General features: G+C 35.7%; 1 protein-coding gene, 1 long non-coding RNA gene and 1 pseudogene across 2 annotated transcripts; all 3 read right to left on the bottom strand.

Moving 5' to 3' along the window:
* Positions 1 to 170: 170 nt before the first annotated feature.
* LOC142637840 (G-type lectin S-receptor-like serine/threonine-protein kinase LECRK1) lies at positions 171 to 21,237 on the bottom strand (annotated as a pseudogene).
* Positions 4,891 to 6,344, bottom strand: LOC142637841 (uncharacterized). The gene is made up of 4 exons (XM_075811796.1): positions 6,207 to 6,344; positions 5,659 to 5,751; positions 5,459 to 5,560; positions 4,891 to 5,231 (listed from the first exon to the last, which is right to left on the bottom strand). The coding sequence occupies exons 1-4, from the start codon at positions 6,330 to 6,332 to the stop codon at positions 5,187 to 5,189; spliced, it is 366 nt and encodes a 121-aa protein (XP_075667911.1). The 5' UTR covers positions 6,333 to 6,344; the 3' UTR covers positions 4,891 to 5,186.
* LOC142637842 (uncharacterized) lies at positions 6,970 to 12,062 on the bottom strand. The gene is made up of 3 exons (XR_012844911.1): positions 11,999 to 12,062; positions 11,672 to 11,738; positions 6,970 to 7,136 (listed from the first exon to the last, which is right to left on the bottom strand). It is a non-coding gene; the product is annotated as an uncharacterized LOC142637842 (long non-coding RNA).
* Positions 21,238 to 25,599: the final 4,362 nt, after the last annotated feature.

Below are 25,599 nucleotides of genomic sequence, written 5' to 3'. Positions count from 1 at the left end.
TATATGGTAGAATAAACAAATGTGTATAATATTGTATATTTTTATGCAAATCTATGTAATGTAAATCTTACATGAATAATGTAATGTAAACCAATTATTGTCAGTGTCACAAAAACAAAGATATCTTGAATACGTCCCTAGGATACATCAACTAGATTACACCATACATATCATGAAACAACAAGGGAAAGAACTGGCGATGAGCGGACTGGAATATCTATGGTCCCCTCCAACATCAAGATTACATTCTTTATTGAGGGGCGCAAAGCTGGATCTTCTTGAATACACTAGAAGCCCACCTTCACCATTCTTTCCAATGTCCTGTAGTCTACATTTTCATCTTCCACAAGCTGGTCCAACTCTCCCGCAAAAAATCAATTATATACCCAATTGGAAAGCAATATCTCATCTGCGGTTGAAACGTTTACTTCTATACTTTTTCTACAACAAACAATCTCCAAAAGCACAACTCCAAAGCTGTATATATCAGCTTTTAATGATATCAAGGAATTCTTTTCCCATTTAGGCGCTAAATATCCAATTGTCCCTTCTGCACCCATTGTGGCTTTTGATTGATTTGGCAATAGAAGTTTTGCAAACCCAAAATCAGAAATCTTTGCAGTCCAATTATCATCAATGAATATGTTTTGAGGCTTTATATTGCAGTGGATGATATGGATTTCACTCTCTTCATGCAGATAGAGAAGCCCTCTTGCTACATCTAGTGCAATTCTTATTCTTTCTTTCCAAGTCAGTGGCCTCTCAGCCTTAAAGATAAGATCTGTAAGTGAGCCATTCTTCATATAGTTATAAACTAGAAGCTTCCTGGGGCCCTCAATACAAAAACCAATCACTTGAACCAAGTTTCTATGATGAGTTCGACCAATTGCAGTAATTTCAGCCCGAAATTCCTGCTCCCCTTCTTCCATGGCTTTCTCAAGTCTCTTAACAGCAATTGTTTTGCCACCCTTAGATATATCCCCTTTATAAACTGTTAAAACTGCAAGCAACATTCCAGAGCAGAGCTGCATAAACCAAGCCACAGAGGTAGCAGGTGATGCAGCAGCTGCTGATAGGAGATGCACTAACCAAGCCACAAGAGTAGTAGGCAGTGCAGCAGTTGCTGCTGCAAGAAGCACTAACCAAGCCACGAGGGTAGCAGGCAGTGCAGCACTTACTGATGAGAAGTGCATTGATCAGGCCACGAAGCTTGCATTAGAGCACGCCTTGATTGGCACAGAAGTTCTGGAATTGATTGAAGCAATGCCACATCATGAGTTCTTCATCCAAGAGCATTGAAGAAGTTAGTTCCGTGAATCTAGGAGTTTGCTGCTCAAGATTGACACATGTACATTTTCTAGAGTTTTCAAATAACTGCTTTTGGCGCCTTTTTAGAAGTTAGTTATACGTTTACTGTGTATATAAACAAGGTAGTCTATGTATTTGATTTATTCATTCCATTCCTGTAATTTCTCTTTCAATTAATGAAATCCTCTCAATTCTATTTAGATTTCTCTCAGATTTTTACATAAACTGTTCCAAATGAGCCCCTACCTAACTCTTCCTTGAAGCCATCCATAGCACTCTCAAGCTCGTTGTAAGAAAAAGACTGAAGAGTAAACTCTTTAGCTAATCCCAAGTTCCTGTTTTCTAACAGTTTGTGTACCTGTGAAGTTTGTGCCTGTACACAAAGAAGCTAGAGGTTGCCAAAACAAGACACAAGCATGAAACTGAGCCCAAAATTATAGAAAGAATCAAAATCGGACTTCTCTTGCTTCCAATAATGACTCCCCAGCTTGATGGGGATGGTCTGAAATATTTGTACTTTTACTAATCACCTTGAAGAAAGCTGTAGTTGATTTGCTTGCATCTATTCTACCATATCTAAGCGGAAGCTTATATTTGCTGCAATAATCACCCGTATACAATACTGCTCCACAATTACAGTCTTCCAGGCAAGATGTGCCACAATCTTCCTTATCCATTGGCATAACTGAATAAGGGAAATCACTCCACCACAAATTCTGTAAAGAAGTGACATTGTATAGTACAGCTGGATCTTTACTGCGCAGCGCGTATGCAATCATCTTCATTGAATTTCTTGTGGCAGCCCAGGAACTTATTGCTATCGTTGATGAAATTGAATCCAGGATAACATTTACATTCAGCTTTGCTGTCCCTGCTTGAGCAGTAACTGTTGAATCCACAGAAACCTCTGACTTCACACTGAGCTATTGTCACTCTTAAATTGGTGTAAATACAATCTGAAGATCCCATCTTCATCAAGTGTTAAACGGTGGATAGTAGTAGTTCCATTCTTGTTCGGATATGAGCTTTTTGCCAAAATGAGTTTCTTTTCCAATAAACCATAGTGAAGGAATAGAACACCTAAACGAGTGAGTTTGAGTTGTACACCAGGACCTTCATTATAAGTACCAGAGGCCCAATATGCATCATTCCTGTCATCCAAGCTATTTATAGGGTACGCAACAAGGTTTTCATCCATCTGCATAGAAAGTAAATAATGTCCACTCGAGTGGTCTGATATAGACACACTTGAAACCAATTCATCGCCATCAAAGAGACTCTGACCTCCTAGTATGTTGTCAATTGAAAAATCAAAGCTTTCTCAGATAGTATGGGAATCATTTCCGTAGAGCACAAAATTGCCAGAATCATGCATAGCAGCTGTAGTTGCAGGTTCAGACACATTAGCAATGAATTTTTCTCTGCCTTTCCCAGTTTGAAGCAGCAGCTTACCAACTATAGTTAAGTCTAGTGTAGCATTGGAAGATGAAAAGTTGAATTTTTCAACTATGTGTTGGCTTTATTCTATGCCAAATTTGCTTGTAATTCAGTATTTAGAAACCATGTATTTAGGTGGAAATAATGTAAGGATTGTGTGTGAGAGAGTGTGAAGATTTGATTAAGAGTGTGCAACAAGAAGGTGACTCATGATTGACTCACGACTGACTCGTGAGTGGTGACTCACCAAAATGGAGCACAAGTGTGAAGCATGTAGAAAGATGAAGAGTTGGACAGCTGGATCACTCACTACAAGAAAATTGGCCTATTGCGGCTGGCCAAAACCACTGCTATAGATACATTTCACCTATTGCGGTGGGGGCTATTGCGGCGGTTCTACCCGCCAGCCTTGTCGCGACGCTGTATCTCTATTGCGACGGTACAAAAACCCGCTGCTGTAGATACGCTTTTTAGCGGCGGTTTTAGTCTATTGCGGCGGGCATAAAACCGCCGCTATACAATGTTCCAATTCATGTCATATGACTTTTAGCGGCGGGTCGTGCCCGCCGCTATTGTGTTCACCTTTAGCGGCGAGCACAAAGCGCCGCTATAAGCTGGCAAGTAAAACGGAGTATGGGACTTTTAGCGACAGGTGAGACCGCCGCTATATGTTTAACCTATAGCGGCGGGCTATAAGCGCCGCTATAGGGTTTCATTTAATACATAAAATGTGAACCTATTGCGACGCTTTTTGACCGCTGCTATAGGTTCTTTTTTTTTTTTTTCCAGTGGGCTTCAAAACCATTGTTTACATCAAATATATTGTTGTTCAACCTGTTACAAAGAACCTGTTTTGCATCAAATATATTGTTCAGACCTGTTACAAAGAACCTATAGTAGTTTTAGCTCTACTAACACAATACCACAAATGTAATTAATTAACAACACCACAAATATCTCCAAACTAACGTAATATTAGCATAGAAATATATTATCAAATACATAACATTGTCTATAACCACCATCATAAAATTAACAAAAAAAGATGTGGTCTTTTGAGTAAAACAACCGTTCAAATTAAGCTAATACTATAATCAAAGTTCCAAAGTGTTTAAAAAATATCTTCCAACACTTGCAAAGAATGCGGTTGTTCTTCCATAGTTCTTTGTTCACAAAAAGTTCTCGAACACCAAGATAAAACTTATAAGCTGGTTGGTTGATAGGATGCGGCTGACGATTTTGGCAGAGTTGGAGAATGTTCGGCCGAAGGAACATCCTACATACAAAGTATGGTTACTCAATTAGTGCGTATAAATAGAATAGAATGACAAGAAAATATTACCAAGGCAAAAAATGTCTATTACATCTCTCTATTACATCCTAAACTTGTGTATATATATGATATGGCATTGAGAAAAAAAAAATGTTGTGACTTTGTGGATCCATAATACGTTTCTACCTGCAACCAACTCACAAAAAGGTTCCGAGCAAATGTTTGGGCTCTCACTGAATTGCCCATGTAAAAGTTTTAGAAATTACTTTTATATATTTAGGCTCAGGGGAGGGTAAAGGGTAGATTTAAACTAGTGACCTCTGCCATAAGGCATGATGGCCTTTGCATATATTTGATGTCTAATCTGGATAAAATAATGTGTTTGGACCTACATTAAGCTAAGTTCAAAGTTTTAATATAATGGTTACACAGTACATGAGATGAATGAATACACAGACAATGATGGAGTCTAGAATTTATTTTTGGGACCAAATTAAAACTATGATGATTATCATTGTAGGAAATTTTGCCCTCCAAATTGCCTTCCAACCATAGTTGTTTTCTCAAGAGCAAATATTTGTATTCTTCATACAAAGTATGGTTACTCAATAAATGCGTATAAATGGAATAAAATGACAAGAAAATGTTATCCTGCTAGTCAATATTGCATTTTCAACAGGTGTTGCTTAAATTTTTTTTTTTAATATTTATCTTACAACTAAACTTTCAAGTTCAATTTTGTACTCTTTCTAAAAAAATGCATTTTTATTCTTTCTAAAATAAAAATGTCTTCAAAACATTGACTAAGTCTTTGTTAATATACCTGATTGCATTGAGGAGAAATTTGTTGTATTTGTTGAAGCATTCGAGCCATTCTTTGCTCCATTCTTTGCCCCATTTCTTCGAATTGACTAAGTCTTTGCTTTATTTCATCAAAACCCACTAGTTTCTCCTCCATAGTAGCCAAGGAAGCCTTCAGTTGTGCAACTTCATTGTCCCTTGCTTGACTTGAGTGTATTTCAATGTCCGTGAGAGCACTCTTGCTACTTCGACCACTTGGGCTTGGACCAAATCCCACCCCACGAATACGACCTTTACGCTCCTTACCCATCACTTTGGCAAAGACATCATCTGGTGACCATGCAATACTACCACTCGTGTCAGATGACTACAATTGATTCGAAGACATCTCCAACAATTCCTTCATTTTGTCCTGATATGTGGGTTTGAACAAAACAAAAAAAAGTTAGAAATCATATTGTTAAAATGACCCCACAACATACACACACACACACACACACACACACACATATATATATATATAGGATGGGACATGGGATTTCAAAAAAGTTACACAAGTGGTAGTATTGTTTCTATATACAATATTGTTTCTTGAATTCCTATTTCGTTACCCCCATCTACAATGGAGAAATTACTCACCATTTTTGCTTTCACTACAGGATTAACTACAGTTCCATCTTTACGAGTATGTAGTATTTGATATAATACTGCACGCTCTACAAGTTGTCCATCCATTTTTGCCTACATTATGAACAACATATTTATGTAATGATGAAACAAAGTTCCACAAACTTTAGGAGAAGTCAAAATCATTTAAAAAGCGTTATAATACTTATTACCTTTTTTGCAGCATGCACAGCATAGCTACAAGAGCCAGCAGTATGTAACTCATCCTGTTTAGAACGACGGTCCTTATTCTTCTCTGACTCTATCTACATTCAACAAAATTACATGTTTATATACAGTATGCTTTAAGGATCTAAAGCCACCTTTAGCTAAAGCCAAACCTATGAAATATCATTTGGTATCTATTGGAAACAAAAGTAAAAGAATGAGAGAAACTACATGATGATAAAGAGTAACAATTTGATAATAAAAGCTTCACTTGCATCAATATAATGGACATCAAAACATTAAACACCACACACTTGCCTTTGTTTTTGAACCTTAAGACAAACTAGCATTTACCATTTCCAAGACTTCTACCAAATTAAACAAATATGAAATATGAAACACAACTTCTCATATATACCAGTTTCACAAAAAACCCACATAAAACTAACAAATACTATCTGAAAGCAATCCAATATGTATTCTCTTAATTTCTCAATAATCATTCTCCTTTTGGTATGATCCATGATGGAAAAGAGAGAGAAAACAAACATACCACTGCATCATCAGTATACCAATAATCGACAAGTATATCCCAATCTTGTGGTATGCATCCCTTGGGTGGGTTGTTCTTTACCCGTGTTTTGTTTCTTGAATGAGGTATATAATGTTGTTTCTTCATCCTAGACTTATGATCCCTCCAAGCCTTCTCAATTTTTTGCAAGGTAAATGTCTTCAAAGCCGCATATGCAATAGGATTAACAAGGACACTGTATTTACGCTATAATCAAATAGTTGAGTTATCAAATTACAAATGTGTTCATGCTAAATTACTTATGCAAAACTTAGTACAAAATATCATAATTACAAGTATTATAACTTCTTTAATACCTCTACAACACGCCAATTAAGATATCTAATCGGGCACATGTGTGGTTTCCGTGCAATTGTACCCAAGAAACCAGTGAAAGTCCTCGCCCCATCATCAATCAGCTGATGCAAACTATTTAGTGACAACTCAATTTCTTCGTCAGCAGGAAGATCCCAAACATCCAAGTACTTGCTTGGCCCGCGAGTGACACGTACAGCTGGTTGCACATCTAAATTTTGAAGGAGACAATATCAACCAATGTCAAACAACAAAGCATGAAAACCATCTAATAGGATGAGTCTAAGTATTCAATTAAACAAGTGGTCATTACTTTGCTTATGACCAATTAAAAACTTTGGTTCAATTAAAAAATTGAACCATGCAAAAGCCCATTTGTTTCATAAAATTTAATATAAGGGTTCACAACTTACATGCCCATACCTTGTGTATGAATGGTAAACTATTGAGTAAAAAGCTCATACCTTGTATAGAAGCTTCATGCGTTTCTTGGTCCCCCACTTCATCCACATCTTGTGAAGCAGCTCTTTCCAATGTTAAACTCTTAGAACGCATGCGTAGATTTGTCTTTCGCCTTCCCATTTCAAGTGTCAAAGTCTGAAATAAACAAGTATATAAGCACAATGACAAGTAATAGTACAAGTAAAACTTCTCATAGAGCAAATCTATATAAGACTACCCTTAAACAACACAAATACAATATTTTCAATGAAAGCCCCAAATATCACTATTATTTCAGCAGCATATAGTATAGTATACATGTTAGAAGACATTAATAGGCATCCAATTGACCATAATATCTTGAACCTTTCAAATTGCTAACACAAGACCACAAATTTCAGCTTCTAACAATCACATTAGAGAACATAGAAGGGAAACTAAAGCAAACAATTACACCATTAAAATATCCAAAATAAGATAAGGTTTCATAGACTCATACCCAATAGTATTAACTAGAGTCATCACGACTAGACTCATCATCACTAGACCCATCATCATTGGACTCATAAATATCATCACTAAGCTCTTCATCATCAATAAAGTCTTCTTCAAGCAATTTATCCTCACTAATCAACGGTGTATCATAAATGGTTCCTTCTTCATCAACTCGAGCCCAAGCATGGTTGTCATTTGCATCATCACATGCATCATCAGTAGTTACATTATAAGGGACATTCTCCATATATGTATCCACTTCTTCCTCATCATCTATAGCTTTAATACCAACATCAAACACCTCCCTAGGTTTTGTTTGGACCACCACCATCCAGTCTTTATGTCTCACATCCTCCACGTAAAACACTTGCAAAGTTTGAGATGCTAATACATAAGGTTCATCAATCAATCGATCGCCCTTGTGTATCAATCTTGAAAAATTGACAAGAGGAAAGCCAAAGTCATCTTTTTTGAATCCTCTCCCACTAATAACGTCAGCCCATTGACATTTAAATAATACATATCGATACTTGTCAGAGTAGTTCAACTCAATAATATCGATTAGTACACCATAATAAGTAGCACCACCTTCCGTAACAACACAAACTCCATTATTTTGAGTTTTCCTAGTTGTCTCAAAATCTTTAGTGCGAAACTTCAAACCATTTATGACATAACGTTTGAACCGTTTTGCTTCATTATTTGGATATCGAGCAAACCATCTAACTTTATCAGAGACTTAGAGGCATCCATTGACATCACCTATTATAGAGGAAGACTTTTATTATAAGTATGATATCTAAAGTGTTACAACCAAAAATACAACAATATATATATATATATATATATATATATATATATATATGCTTTACTTACATATTCCCTAAACCAAGGTCAGAATTCCTCTATGTGCTGCTTTTGAATAACATCATTAGTCACATGAAAAGGAAAACCGGCCTTGATCTCCGCTATCTGTACACTGTGTAGACAAACATGTTAGTGTTAATCTAGAGTATTGTATTGGAATGCCGTTAATAACCACGTAAGGACATATCACTTGCTCGTGAAATAGAGTGATTTCTTCACAATTGAATAGCACATAACGATGTGCCTGGATCCATGAATTTGAATCTAGTGTAATGCTCACCACTGCACCCATGGATTCCTCAACATTCCTTACAGGCCGATTGAATGCAGTTTCAACAGATTTAAAATAGCGTGAGCAGAATGTTAAGCATTCCTCTGCTATATACCCTTTTGCAATGGAGCCTTCTGGATAAGTTTTATTATGCACATAAGACTTAAGTCTTGACAAGTACCTATTGGAAAACCCAAGATCAACAGTGGGAAATTGGTAAGTTAAACAAAACCAAATAGATCAAGTTAATATATGTGTTACCTCTTTATGGGATACATCCAACGGTAATGAACTGGGCCAGCAACTTTGGCTTCGCTAGCCAAATGCATGACTAGATGTACCATCACTATAAAGAAAGAGGGAGGGAATATCCTTTCCAACTCACACAATGTCACTGCAATTCTCTTCTCAAAAGTCTCAAGTTCCTCCACATTTAGTACTTTGGAACATATCTCCCTAAAGAAACAAGATAAGTCAATTAAACTCCTACTCACTTCAGGGGGCAAAGATCCACGTATTGCTATCGGAAAAAGCTGCTGCATTAAGATGTGATTATCATGGCTCTTCATCCCACTAATCTTGCGTTCTTTCAGTTTAACGCAACGTGAGATGTTTGAAGAATATCCATCTGGCACTCTTACATCTTTCAAAACTTGCAAAAACCCATCCTTTTCAGTAGCATTCATATGGTAGCAAGCATGTGGCATACGTGTCTGATCATTCCCAACCTTTTCCAAGTGAAGTCCACTTCTTATACCCATATCCTTTAAGTCTTGGCGTGCCTTCAAGTTATCCTTTGTCCTGCCATCCAAATTCAACAATGTGCCAATTATATTATCCACTACATTCTTTTCAATATACATCACGTCAAGATTGTGACGCAACACATGGTCCTCCTAATAAGGCAAGGTGAAAAATATACTTCTCTTCTTCCACACAGTTAAGGCCTCCTCCCCTCTTTTTCTTTTATTGGTCAAATTAACTTTTTTCTTCCCAAACACATGTTCGGCTACAACATCCATTTGTAACATGATTTCCCCTCCGAGTACTGTAATAGGAGCTGGTCTCATATCATCATGTCCATCAAATGATTTTTTTTGCTTACGAAATTTATGATCTCTATCCAAGAATCGCCTGTGTCCAATGTAACTAAATTTCCTTCCATATCTTAACCAACGAGACTGATTATCATAGTTACAAGAGGGACATGCAAGTCTCCCTTTGGTACTCCAACCCGAGATATCACCATATGCAGGAAAATCATTTATGGTTCACAATAATGCAGCATGCATTTGGAATGATTTTTTGGAAGACACATCAAACTTTTCTACTCCAACATCCCATAACTCCTTCAGTTCTTCTACTAGGGGTTGTAAGTACACATCTATATCGTTCCCGGGTGAGGTTGGACCGGGAATCAATAAGGATAGCATGAAAAAAGACCTTTTCATGCATATCCATGGATGGAGATTGTATGGGATCAAAATGACAGGCCATGTACTATGAGTAGTACTCATATTTTCATACGGATTGAATCCATCAGCTGCTAATCCAAGCCTTACATTACGAGGCTCGGATGAGAACTCTATGTACTTAGAGTCAAATGATTTCCAAGTTTCAGAATCAGCAGGATGCCTCATTAACCTGTCATTCACATGACCATTGGCATGCCACTTCATATGATTGGTTGTTTCAGGAGACAAATAGTCGCTTCAATCTCGGTTTTAAGGGGAACCACCGTAGGATCTTTGCAGCTTTCTTTTTTCTTCTTTTGGAGGAAGCATTAGTACTTTGTTGACCTTTAGACTCATTACTTTCCCATCTTGAAAGGTTACAGTTTGGACAAGCTTTAAGATTCGCATTGTCCTTCCAATATAAAATACAATCTTTAGGACAAGCATGAATCTTCTAATAGCTCAAGCCCAGATCCTTAATAATCTTCTTAGCCTCATAACAATCTTTTGGCAACTTAGCATTTGAAGGAAGAAAGTCAAGCAAAAATTGCAGCAACATGGTAAATGATTTGTTGGTCCAATCATTAAGACACTTCAAGTGGTACAAATGCACAATGACTGACAATTTGCTAAAATGCTTACAACCTTTATAACAAGGTTGATTAGCATCTTCAAGCAATTTCATAAACTGAAGTGCATCTTCATTAGGACCTTCTGCAGGACCTTCTGTGGGTTGGTGCACACTAGGGACTTCTTCCGTTGGCGCAGATGCCATATCTTGTATGGGGAACATGTTATGCAACATGTCATGAAGATCGGCATACCCTATCGGGTTTTCTTGGACATGACTATTAGGAGTTTCAGTAGAAGCCTTTGCAGACGATGATTCCCCATTAAAAATCCAAGGGATATAACCCCTACAAATCCCATTTGACACTAAGTGAATGTGTACAACATCTATAGGCAACGAATTTGTATGCACGCATTTTTTACACGGACATGAAATCGTTCCATCTGGGTTTGCATGGTTAGATGCAAAATTCAGAAACTGTTGGACTCCATCTAAATATTCTCGCGACCTTCTATTGGTAAGTTTCATCCAACTCTTATCCATTGCTATAACGTGGTTTACAAGAAATACCTATAATGTGATTTCATGAAAACACAAACCAAGAGTTAACACACATTCCATTTACACAATTTCACCTTAATTTGAGAAACAAATCATCTTTAATCATTCACTTTTAGCTATGTTTCTAATCAAACAATGAATTTAAATGCATAGAGAAGTTATCAATACATTTGGTAACTATAACATCATTACTAGCAATATTCTTTAGGAATGGACATCTCTTTAAATATGCAATTCCATTTTAGTGTTCCACATGTGTGAAAAAGATAGAGAGAAGCCCTTAAAATGAATTAATCAAATAAGAACAACTCAACAACAATCATCCAATATTACACAAAACAACAAGACTCCCAATATCAACTAAAACCACCTTATTACTCCATGCAAGCCACCTGCTTGCCCCAATTCAACAACCCACCACAAACAGAGAGAGAGAGAGAGAGAGAGAGAGAGAGAGAGAGAGAGAGAATACCTTAAGTCTTTCACCAACTTCACTTGCTTTGATCACACGAACTTATAGTGCCTCTTCTTTTTGCAATCTGCCAACAAGAAAAGAATATATATAAACCTAAGTTAATTTTCAAACAAGACTCACTTCAAAGCAATTCAGTTAAGAGTGAGTCACAAAGGAAGCATATCTAGAAACAACACACAAGTTCGTGTTGTGCAAGATGAAATATAAAACAGCTTCAACTACAAACTCTTGAGTGCAAATAGAATAATATATATATATATATATATATATATAATTTTATTGAAAGAAGACAAAAAATTACAAACAGAACCACACCTAACTTACCTGGAGTCTAGTCTTAATAGCCCACACTGGATTTGTTGTGATGGAAGTGGCAGCCCTAGCACCCGTAGCAGCTAGTATATTTGCACCAAAATGATAAATAAAAAAATAAAAAAAAGAACTTGGTATGAAATTACAGCATAATCTCATTGAATGAAATTACTTATAATCTCATTAATAGCATCCAAAAGATAATATATAATAAAATGCATATTAGGAATTTCACAAGATCCTTAGCAATATTAAAACATAAAAGTTTGGTTTATTCTTGAGAATTTTGTTTACAAAAAATTAACAAGATAAGTCAATCTCATTTTAACATTTAAAATTAGTTATTTTACGTCAAACAATCATTTTGATGAAGTTTTGTTTGCAGATGGCACAAAAAATACATACCCATCTGCCAAATACACACTCCCACATCGAAAAGAGGGGAGAGAACACCATTTGGGCTTGGCTTAGAGAGAGAGTTTTAATTTTTCAAATAGAGAGGGGGAGATGTTTTAGAATAGGGTGGGTGCATGGGTGAGATTGGTTAAAGAAATAGGAGTATGGGTCGAGTTTGCTCGACCCAATGAGGAAACCCGGTTCTTTAGACCTTGAGGTCCAACTCAAAATCCCTTAGGCTTAATCCATTACACTAGGCACTAGCCCTCATTTAAATCCTAGTCCAAACACTCTTCACACCCCAAAAATTTCTCAAAAGCCATTAGATTTTGTAGCCTAAGCCCAATCTGAATCAAAACCCTCAATCACATAAGCAACCCAAGTGAGGCCCAATATAAATTTACTAACCAGCCACCTAAAAATCAGATTCGGACCTTCACTTCCACCAGCCCAATCTGAAATACACCCACCTAAAAATCAGCTCAATTGATACGGCTATATGGGTTCCTTTTTCTTCCTTTGCCATTGCAGTCATACATGCTTAAAAACTTTTTAGAAAATGGGCTTGAATAGAGTGCATCAATTGCACATTGATTTGGCATCATATAGGAATATTAACCCAACTTATTAAAAGATGAATTTGTCTTATATGGCTAGGAAACTCTCAGTCAACTTGGATTGTAGATTTTTTTGTCTTTTTTATTTTTTATTATGGAATTCTACTTGAAAAGGTACTATAGGCAAATAGAATAGTACTCATATGAATGAGTAAAGCATGGCAAGTATTTAATGTTTGACAAGTTGAATTGTTATTCACGCTAGCATTAAATATGCATGTCCTTAACATTAAACATTGCCAAGAAAGCCTGACTTTAGCTCATCCTCAAATATTTGTGTGTAATTTAACCTAAGAACCTACTTTATTTATATATATATATATATATATTATTTTTCAATAAAACCGTATCAAATTTTTTATTCTTAAAATATATATATATATATATTTTAATTATGTTTCTCTCTTCATACTTTACAGCCATCCTCCATTCTTTTCCTTCCTTCTCAAGAAATGCAAAGAATGAATAAAAAATGCAAATACAATGCAACCGTGTAATTTACACAGTTACTTTAGTTAAAATAGAAAATGGAGCATATATACATAACTTTACACAGACAGATCTAGGTGATTTTTAAGGTTGACAAGCCAAAATTTTGCATGAACTAAGAAAATTTACACCACAAATACCGATCTCCAAGCCAATGCAGAGAGAGAGACCAATAAAAAAAGAAGTAGAAGTTGCTACAATAAACTCTACAAGTAAGAGTTTAGCAAGATTATAAATTGTTTTAGGTGTAGCAACCCGGATATAGCATGTTTTTTGTTGTTTGGGTAAAATAGAATTTCCGGAGTTTTACAAACCTGGATGCTAATGCTCTAATAACACACCTATTTTCTCTACATGGTGTGAACAATTTCTCAATATTGCTAACTTTGGTTTCCTCTTAATCTAGTATATATATTAGAAGCAGCTTTGTTATGTGAGGTGTAGAGTAGCAAAATGTGAGAGTGAGCAAATTACTTGATAGGGGCTATGTGGAGGAGGCTGTGCAGCAATTCAAGAGAAGAGAAAACTTCTATTTGTTTTAGGTGCAGCCCCAGACTTTGGGTTTTTATCTTTTTCGGTCGTCGAAGAAGGCCTAGTTAGACTACAACAAAAACACCTGAGAGGGCGCCATTGACATTTCTCGGAGTTCCAACATACTATAAAAAAGAAAAAAAGAATTTTGGGTTTGAACATCCTGTTCATGAAGGGATTTTTAAGCTCTTTAACTGTAAGTCATATCATGGTTTGGTTAGCTTCATATACACTCCACTCCATAAATTTCAAACTCAAATTATTAGTAAAGAATAAAATAATTAAGAATTCAAGCTTATTCAGCATTTTAAAAAAAAAAAAAAAAACCTAAATAAAGAAGAATGAAATATATTAAAAGCCTATAAATTATGCATACAACTAATAGCAGTAGCATTTTCAATGTATTTCAGAAAAAAAACTAAGACCTACGCTTATCCCAATTCCCAAACTCTCTCTAATAGAAAACTAGTTTAAAGCTCAACTACATCAACCTTCGTGATTAGGAAGCTAAAATTTGAAGCTTTTAGGGAAAAAACTCTATAATTCACTAATCAAGCTTTACAAATCTACCACCTTAAAGCATTGTTTAATGCAATTTGTCAAACACTCAAAAGCCAAAAAAGCTAAAGAGCTTCTCAGTTAAAATTCTATATTACAAACTACTAAAACTCTATAATTAGAACTCTCTTCCTAAAGTAATGCCAAACATGCATATAATTTTATCAATTTCATTTGATTGTCAAAACTGTTGGTAATTTCTCAGTGGAATAGCAAGTTAAAAGTTCAACATTGTAGACAGATCATATAAAAAGAAGATAACTTTTTAGAAAAACATTCCAAAAAAATCAGTGAATAGAAAAATCGAAAAAAATAAAACCACTAGGAATGATCCAAATGCAGTATACCAATAGCAGCAAAACAAAAAACAAAAAGTTAAAAGAGTAAGCTTTTAAACTAGTGAATCCTGGACAAACTTCCACATGTTAGATGCATTTCAACTTGATGGAACCTAAGATTTGCCAATCGAGGATCTCTAGCACCAACACATGTGCAACAGATGATGACCTCAACTTTGAGAAATGTCCCTTTCAGTTGCCCGCTTCAGTGCTTTATATTTTTTCTCATCATTGCTAGACAATTCTCCTATACACATTAGGAGAAAGACACATATAAGTTTTGCAATCTTTTAGATTCATCTAGCTCAATTAGCAGCAAAAGGCACAAATACGTGCATAACAAAAAATTATCTAAATAAATACTAAACAATTGATGGGCCTAACAGCCTATTGCATGTAAATGCTAACCGACAAGTTACTAATGAGAATAAGCCTAACCTTGTTCATCTTTCAATTGTTGTAACTTGTGAAGCTCACTCTTTTCAGATGTGTCAAGATGACGAACCTGCAAGAATGTAAAACAGGCTAAGAGTAAAACCAACTCACTAAAGTGAGATATCATCAAATATATAGTCATAGCCAATCATTCAAAATAGAGAACCAAAAAAATAGAAAAGAGAAAAACTAGGAAACTTGAATTTATAAAATTTATAAAACTTGAGTTATGAATTTATAAAATTTAAAATAATTATTGCTATACAGAAAATAGGACTTTTTTTTTTTTAAAATGGGGAAGGGGGCAAGAGAAAACATGCATATAAAATTTTAATTTTTTTTTTCCAAGCCCAACTCTGATGCCATGCTAGTTTACTGGTTGCATATCTAGTGGCCTCTGTAACAACATTTTTTTGCACCAAATCTCATTCAGTTTTTCCACTTATTCCATAAGCGAAAACCAAGAAGCATCAAAATGTGAGAGAGAGAGAGAGAGAAGAATCAGAAGGTGAAAGAAAGAGATTGAGCTCTGAAACTGAGAGAGAAAGAGAAAGAAATTGAGGGATTTGTTTACTTAAAATAATGGGGGTTTTGTTACTTAAATTGATGGCAAAGTAGTACACGCCAAATATTTATATTTGTATCTCTGTGTGTTGAGGAATAGTTGGAAATAAAGGCGGTGCAACAAAAAAGGTATTAATATAGGAAATGATGTTCTTTAATCAAAAGGCTTCCTGCAATAACCTATTCATCAAAAAAAAAAAAAAAAACCCTACAGTACTTTTCCTGCATACCCATAAGAATCAAACCTACCATGTTGATCCTAAACCATGATTTATAAAAAAAAGAAAGATAGAGAAAAAGAAACTCACCTCTCTGCCGAAGTGATGATGTGAAGAGGAGATAACAGCAGCAGGAGAAGACGAAGTGGATGATTTTTTGGTATTGTTTTTCTCAATAACACTAACAAATGGATAATTCATCTAGTTCATGGACCTGAACAAAAACAATAAATTTCAATCACTTTGAACTTTGAAGATCTTTACTCAAAACTAACACAAATAATAATAAATTTAATCCAAAATTAAAAATAACAAAAAACTGTGCTTAGATTCTCCAAGTGAAACCATTAACAACTTACAGAAATAATGGCATATCTGTTTTAAAAAAGGAAGCATATTGTCCTAGTCATGGGAATCTAATGGCACTACAACTAACTTTTGTTAAATAAGAGCATAAGCCACAGCGACACTTATACTACATAATCTAATAGTCACATTGACAACCACTAGAGAAAAAGTAAATAACCCAACAAGAAAAGCAAAAAACAAATGAAGTTCGCAGCCATTAGGGCTGTAAAGGACAAACATTGAGCTACACATTTTCAGAGATATAAATTGTAAACCCCCAAAAAAGGCCAAAACAAGAATGAAGAAAAAAGAGGTACAATCACCAACACAAAATAATAATAGCCCTTTGAATACAAATTACAAGGATTTAAGCATTTTTGATACAATAGACAAAAAATGCAGGCAATATAAAAACTGAAATTTAATTAAAACTCATAAAATTCCAAACTTACAACTAACAGGTGAAAAGTTGGTATTTTTAAACATACCTGCAAAGATCCCTGTGCCATGTTGGAACATTCTTGTATGTCAGCCAAGCAGTAACATCAAACATGATAATTGCACATTGCCCAAGGATACTGCATGATGAACAAGCTTTTTAATACAATAACCACAATAGACACATTACACCTACAAGATTCCAGACTCTGGTGATATTATCGAACAGCCAAAAAAAATTTAAATAAAAAAAATTAAACAATATTTTTATTCAAACAGAAAAACCTTTTAACACTTGCTGTTCAAGAAGTCAAGAATAATGGTTAAGGAGGAAGACAAAAACCTTTTTATTCATCCTCTTGGCCTCTTTCGTTCGGTCTCTGTTTCTTTGTTTTCTTTTTGGTTTTGTTTTGCTTTTATACTCTCCCGAATGGACCTGTAATTAACATGTCATGAATTTTGATATACTAGTTGGGGTGTCTCTGCATATATTAACAAGTATGAAGTATTCAATTGTGATTGAGAGAAGGGAAAAATATTAATTGAATACAAACCAACCTGTAGCAATATCTTCAACCTTTCCAATGGAGCAACAGCTGTGCGTGACCTGCATTGACATGAAACTTTTCAATCAATATAAAATGAAAATGGTAGTACCATTAAACGCAAATGAGAAAGAAATTCACAGCATGGCCTTGCAGGCATCAATCAGCTATGCTAATAGGAAAAATCTGAAATATTTCCACTATAAGTTCAAAGTTAGTGATTTTTTTTTTAATATATAAATAGAGAGAAAAGTTACACACACACACAATGGGCCTTGAACCAACTACCTCTCCCTCTACCTAACACTTGCATGGGGGAGGAGGGGTTAGTTGAGCTAGAGCTCATTGGCCAAAATTAGCGATACCAGAGTTATGGAGGAAACAGAGTTTTTCTGGCCGTCATCTGTTATGGAAATTTAAGGTCCTTGGCAGAGTTAAACTATGGACAAAGTTTTCTGCGTAAAAGAATCATATTCTAAAAACATCAAACCTATAGATCACATTATTCAAATTCCAGTGCCCAATACACATTTTCTAAAACATCATGTGAACAATCTCCATTAGAAACACCAGAAAATATCACAAACACATATAAATTTCAAGTCTTGAAGCAATGAGTCCATTACTTATAGTTGTTTATATAAATTACAGAATACAATATCCAAATAAAATTACTTTTTTTTTTCATTTCTTTCTTATTCCATCATTCTCAATCAATAACCAATCAAAATCTTATATATCCACTTTAGGAGAATATATATATATATATATATATATATATATATATATATATATATATATATATTCAATGTTAAATTTTCTTTTTCTCAGCAACCAAACAGCAATTTTTCGTTTCCGCTTCGGTTAAAAGTAAAAAGAAAATTCATATAATTGAAGAAGAAGAAGAAGAAGAAGATGGAACTGACAATCCTCAAAGCTAAGCATTTGCTTGAACTGCTCCACAATCTAACATCACCTGAATTTCCAAACACCAACTGAATTTCCAAACACCAACATGTAACTATTATAAAGTGTGGCCACTCCTCTCATATATAATCTATAATCAATAAATATAAAACCAAAGACATTTGACTTTTAGTCAATCTCAAAAAAATCTACCACATAAGCATTTGAATCTTCACAATTTTTACACGTAATTGTTCTGATATATATTTATAACAGGTTTTAAATCAAAAATTTTTTTCCTTAAATGATATAAGAGGCAATTCCATATTATCAAATTTCATAATCAAACCACAAAAATAAAAAATAGAGAAAATCATTTTTCGTTAAAACTTCACCAGCATTACACAGTTTAATGCCTAGTAAGAAATCTAGAACAGAAACTTCATATATATAGAGAATTTTCTAGGGAAACAAACAGAAAGTGGTTAAGTGACCTTGCGAATGAAGAGGCGAGGGGACTGAATCTCAGAGGTGAAAACAAAATAAGGAGCACCAATCACCATGTGCACATCATGCCCCGCCAGAATTAGCTGCCGAGCCACCTACACTCATATCACCATCGCATCCCATTCAAATTTCATCAATGTATTCTTCATATATATATACAAGAAAATTTCGCAACATTTCAATAATAAAAACAAAACAGTGTGATCAAGCATCAAATCGATTTAATAAATCCATGGGCATATATAAACCAGCAACGAGAGACTTGTAAATACTGAGAACAGCTTGGCTGCGAGCCTTCACGACGCCTTCTCTCGCAAGCTTCGCCTCCTCCGCTAAGTTCACGATGGTTGACATCGCCGATTCGCTCGAAGCGGCGAACCGTCAGATCGAGACATGCCTTCTCTTGCTCGTCCCTCTCTCTATCTCACCGATTTCCCATGGGTGCGAGTCACAGTGCTTCGGCGGTCACTGTGGGTCACTTGGTCATGATGGGTTTGAGTCGTGGGTCACAGTTTGGTGGTGGATCGAATTTGGTGGTGGGTGAAATTTTGTGGTGGCTGAATTTGGTGGTGGTTGTTTTGTGATTTGGGGATTTGGTGGCTGGGTTTTTGTTTTTTAATTGGTGATTTGTGATGGTTGGGTTTTGTGATTTGGTCCTTGTTTTGTAGTGGTGGTGGCTAGTGGTGGGTTGATTTTGGGTTGGGGTTTACGGTGGTGGAAGGTGGGTGGGTGATGGTGGCTAGTGGTGATTGTGGGTTGGGTTGGCTAGTGGTGACTGTGGGTTTACAATGGTTTGTTTTTGCTTGTGATTTGGTGTTTGGGGGTTGGGTGGTGGTGGCTGTGGTGGCGGCGGTTGTGGCTGTGGGTAGTGGTAGAGATGAGAGTGAAGAGATTTCTTCAGAGAGAGAGAGAGAGAGAGAGTGTGTGTGTGTGTGTGGGTAAAAACCATAAGGCGTTAAAAATGAAAAGGGAAAAAAAACCCGAGGGAAAATTTAGGGCTAGGTTGGGGCAATTTAAGGCCTATTGCGGCGGGTCATTGGCCCGCCGCTATATCTAAGTTGAAGGCCACTATAGGTCCCCTATTACGGCGGGTCATTGGCCCACCGCTGTAGTTCGCCGCAATATATGGCCCGCCGCAATAGTTCGCAATAGTTCTGGTATATTGTGGCGGGCCAAAAACGTGCCGCAATAGGCGACTTATAGCGGCGTTTTTAGTACCCGCCGCAATAGGCCAGTTTTCTTGTAGTGACTATAGGATAAAAAGTACAGTTTGGCCTAGTCTGGTAACTGGCGACTGGAACTCGTGACTCATTCTAGTCGCGAGAGACTCGCCAGTACACCATGTTTTGTTGAAAAGTGACTTTTCACATTCCATCTCATACCCTACTATAGATACCTTTATACCCACGAAATGTAGAGAGCTTCCAGAGAGAATTTTGAGAAAAAAAAACCCTAGAGAAAAACAAGATTAATTTACCATAATCTTATACATTTGATTCTCCAAATTCCTCTACTCTCACCCTCTCCATTTTCATATCCATGAGAGGATTATAAACCAAATCCTTACCTCACCAAATTCAGAATAGTGAGAAGGTTCTTGGTGTTTGGGAAGCAGTTCAAGAGAGAACCATTTCATATTGGTTGATGCAATGGGCTAATTGTGGGATTTGGAAAGCTAGAGAAGACACGGTTCGACGTAAACTTGTTGGAGCAAGAAGCTTGGAGGGCTTAGATGCATTGGGTAGATTAGGCTTGGAAGGTCTATTGCTATTCGTGTATCCCAACTGATTTTCTAGTGGATCATATACCGCTTGGAGGGCGGCGGAGAGGTTTTTCGCCGAGTTCTTCGGTTTTCTCTTCGATAACACGTACCGGTGTTATATTGTGTTTGCATCTCTCTTTTCCTTACTCTTAGCTTTTAATCTTTGCTCGTTGTGATTAATTCATGGTTTAGAGTAGTTTGATAATTTGTGTATTGCTTATATTTCATATTCTGCACATATATTGTTTGAATATAAGCTTGCTTTGGAAAATTTGTATTTGGGGGTCTAAACATTCACAAGTGTTTTTTACACTAAGTGAGTTTTCAGAAGAAATAGGTGGGTCACCTCGATTTGCAGTCCAGATGATGGTCTTCTCAGTTTGATTAACCAGCCATATTCTAATTGCAAAGTCATTTTCTTAAGGGTAGAAACCAAATGTAAAAAAGCCAGAAGGTGAGCCCCATGAAGTATGGTTTTCATTGGGGCTAAGGGAGGAACCTATAAGTATCATATTGGAGTTGGATTGGTTTGATTGAGGGCTTGCATGAAGGGGAAGTAGGAAAACAAGCAGTAAGAGCAGAACTGGTATGGAAGCCATGAGGCAGTAGGAGGGTAGAGAGAGAGAAATATGGAATACTGTCCAAATACAAGTGACTTATTACCTAATACAAAAATGAAAATTTTCACAATCCTCCATCATATATTTGTATATTAAATGACTTGTTTATATAGTTGTGCAATACAACTCTTATTCTATGAGTACCTACTTGCTACTTTGCTCAAAAAAGAAAAAAAGAAGCAACTACCGGCTACTTTTGCTACTAATGACGGCCATAACAACAAATCATCAATTGAATTATATGGGTCCAAGCATTAAAATACAACAATTTTCTAAAGTTATCTTTGGTCATTTCTCACATACAAAAGTTCTTATTAATTTGATTACCAAATTGAAAGGGAATATTTACGAAATTCTCAGATATGTGAAATTGAAACATAAAGAAAAATATGCAACAAAGAAAAACAATCGTACAAGACAATATTTACATGGTTCAACAATTTACCTACGTGCATGGAGTTGTAAAAATTTCATTATTCTCAAGGAAAAATATAAGATGCAGCAGTACAATTTTCACTCTAAAAAACAACATAAAAACCTAATTTGCAAAACTATAGTTTTTCTATCCAGCGCACAATATTATTTCAAATCAGGTCATAATCTGGATCAAACATAACTAGGATCCACAAAGCCCAACATAAATAAGGGTAACAACTTGTGAAACACAATTCCAAAAACAAGAGAAGAAGGAAGGGGGTGCTAAATAAGGTTATACACTATGTTAGAAATTCTAGTCACCCATAGACTCATTAGTTGCTTCTGTCTCAAACCCCCAAGTGAGAGGAAGTTTGAAGATTCTTGATATTCTTGAGGTAAACATCTTAGAAATTTGTTTGTTTTTTTTTTTTGTTTTGATATCTTAGTAATTGATTAATTATATTGGAGTGTTCTTGAGGAATTGCAAGAGTTTTTGAGTGGGCATCATTTATTTTTTGTATATTTCTTTGTCTTTCCTCACAAGTTTTATTTAACTATTTTAGCTATGTTGATTTAAAGAGAAGAAATGGAATTTCTTCGATATTAAAATATTGTTAATTCATTTGATTATTTTGAAAGGTTTCTTTTCTCCAAATTAACTAGATATTTTATTGAAATAATTTTTCGAATTATGGTTTTTGGATATGGACTAAAATTGAATTGGATACATTCTAGAACTTGATTGTACAATTTGATTGTGCTTTAGTATACACTAGCTTATAACCCCATGCATATGCATGAATACACTTAAAGATATACGATAAGATGCATAATATATATAGTTGCTAACTATTTAAAAAAATTTGCAAGGATATATATTATTGGTATAAAATGTAAATTGTCCATATTTTTATTATTATTTATTATTGTGAAACACTTTTTTTTTAACGATTCATTTATTCTAGACTCTGTAGTTTTTATACTTGATAACTTATTTTGATGAATATTTATGATGTAGTCTCACATTAGATTCTAAAATTAAGAAATAAAACTCTTTAAGAATAAATAATTTAGGACACATGGTGCAAAATTAGAACTCTAATTTGAAATTTTAATTTGAATTTTTTTCAGCTTCACCTTTTATTATATATATAGATATATAGATTGGTGCATAAAGTAATTTATAGGGTATATCATGGGCCAAAATGTAAATTGGGCCTAGTCATGAGTAGTTTAAAAACTGATAAAATTTAGCTACAAAAGCCTAAGGCTACAAAATACAAATTGCTCTAATAAACTGATATGTGTAAAAAATGGCATGTGCATTACACATGATTATTTAAGTAAACTCAACCCAACTAACCCTAGGTAACTACACCACCTATGAAAAAATTAAAAAAAAAAAAGCCAAAAAGAAAAACCGAATTTATAATATAATTAAAAGCCAAAAAAAAAAACCACCAGAAAACCCAATCCTCAAACTTAAATCACCGGATTTCAACATAATAATCAAAATATATATTAAAAAAAGTCTGGCTATTATTGTGCACCTGTCCTTGCACCTCCAGCCTCTTCACAGTGGCTCATGATTGTTCTTTGGATCCAACCCAAGCTAGCAAGTGTGGTACGGACACCACATGATAGTACATCTGTGGAGATTATCTTTATCAATTATGTTATTTTTATTTGGGTTTATCTTTAGTACTGGATTAGTATTTGAGATTGTTAGGATTATCGTATTAGTATTTGAGATTGTTTAGGAGTTTATCTTTATCATTATGATTCCTGCAAGCTGTATATAAAGCTCCAGATGGCTCATTTTCTATTTTACAAACTATTATTATTATTATTGAGATTATTTGTAGAGATTGCATTGATTTGTTTGGTGGTGATTCCAAACACCTTAGGTGGGAAGCCTAAGATTCTACAGTTGGACTAATCTAGGTGAGAAGCCTAGGTTGTCTGGCATCAACTTGGTATCAGAGCCTGACCGATCACCTCTTTCAACAACCCAAAATCACGACTAACAACCCATAGCCACACTCACCACCATCAGAAAACAACTCAACTGCCAGATATGTCATTACTCAAATACTTACCCCCCGATATTTGCAAACCAACGCAACCAAATTTCTTACCTCATGAGATCTGCAAACCAGAGCCAGAACCAGCCTGAACCATATACCCACTTTGGCCACATGAATTCTTCATCCCAAAACCAACAGAAAAGCCCACTACTCCCCTAAAACTTGTGACCCCAATCCGTGCCCGACTTTAAGGACTACCACCAAATCAGAAACAAAGAGCATAAATTCCACCCAAAAAAAAAAAAAAATTCAGATTCACAACTTCAATCCACCAGATCAGCGACAGAGACAGAAGAAAGTTGAAAGCCAACCGCCGATCCCACCAACAGAATGATGCCATCGCACAACCTGCCGTCAAAATCATCACCAACAGCCGCCGTCGACACGCCGTCACCATCGCTCCCACAATCTGACTCACCACCTCCAATCTCCACCATCGCGCACCACCGACAGTGAACACCGATGAGCGACACCACCTTTTCGTCGATGATTCTTGCGAGTGCCTCTTCTCCGATGTCTCTGGCTTGCTCCGCCATTTCTTCTCTTTTCGTTTTCCCCCGTTTCTAGTTTTCTTTAGTTTCAATGTTATGTGTTACTGTTTGACACTAGTAGTTTTTAGTTTTATAGTGTAGTCTTTCTTTCTTGTATTTCAAAAAAAAAAAAAAGTCAGGTCAAAGCAGAAGACTCATGAAGGTCCTAATGCCACGTGAGGAACCACAAGCCCAACTTCCCATTGTTAGTAGTTGACCCATTGTCCAGTGAGGCCAGGTTGTTAAGTCAGCCCGGTGTGGACTTTCCTATCTTAATGGATTGAAATGCAAATTCAAATTTAATATCAATATGTCTACTATGTGCCTCAACTTTACCTTCATAACATGCTACTGCCTTTACCCCTTGTTTTGCTTAAACTTTCACATGACTTTGTTATTTTAGCTGCTGGTTTATTTTCTTTCAGCTTTTTATTTTAGCCAAAAAAAAAAAAATTAAAACACAAAAAAAACCTTTAAAGTAATTAATTCTTAGAATTAGTAGTTGAACCAGCATAATCACATTGTCACAATTAGGTCCTTTTAATTTAATTCTTGTTAAAGTTAGTACTACTTGACTGCAACACCTTGTAGAATTCATGACTTCTCTTCACATTTATTTTAACTTGAGTATTATCCTTACTATTCACTTGCTAGAATTAGTTTGTTGATCTCCTTGCATGCATTTGCGTAGTGGTCGTCTAGTAACTAATTCTAAAGAATAGCCTAATTCCAAATCAGAGTCTAGTTCTAAATCTCACTCTAGTCCCCAATCCTGTCTGAACATGGATCCTCCTCCCTAAGATGACTTAAGACAAGCCATTGCAGAGCTTACTGCCTGTCTAAGCCACCTAGAGGCTAGGTATGACGAGGATAATGCTCATAATGGAAGAAATAATAATAGACATGGCCCTCATCCTAGGCAAGACCATAGGGACAATGAAGAAAACTCAGCAAAACATATCAAAGTAGATGCCCCTACCTTCAATGGTGTTAGGAACCCTCAGGTCTACAATGATTGGGTGAGAGAGATGGAGCATTTTTTTGAATGGTATGAATTATTTGAGGACAAAAAGGTTAGGTTTGCCAAAATGAAACTTGTAGGAAGAGCAAAACTCCATTGGGATAGTGTTGTCAACCACCTCTGTAAGACCCGCCAACCACCCATAACTCTTTGGGAAGAAATGAAGGCAAAGCATAATGAAAAGTACTTCCCAGTCTCTCATCTAGGCAACTTGTTGGATCATTGGCATGATTTGAGACAAGACAATAGGTCTGCTACCAAGTATGTAGAACAATTTGAAGAGTAC

The sequence above is a fragment of the Castanea sativa genome, chromosome 6, assembly GCF_040712315.1.
Source record: "Castanea sativa cultivar Marrone di Chiusa Pesio chromosome 6, ASM4071231v1".
Lineage (NCBI taxonomy): Eukaryota > Viridiplantae > Streptophyta > Magnoliopsida > Fagales > Fagaceae > Castanea > Castanea sativa.
This window is presented reverse-complemented; position numbering and strand designations above follow the sequence as displayed.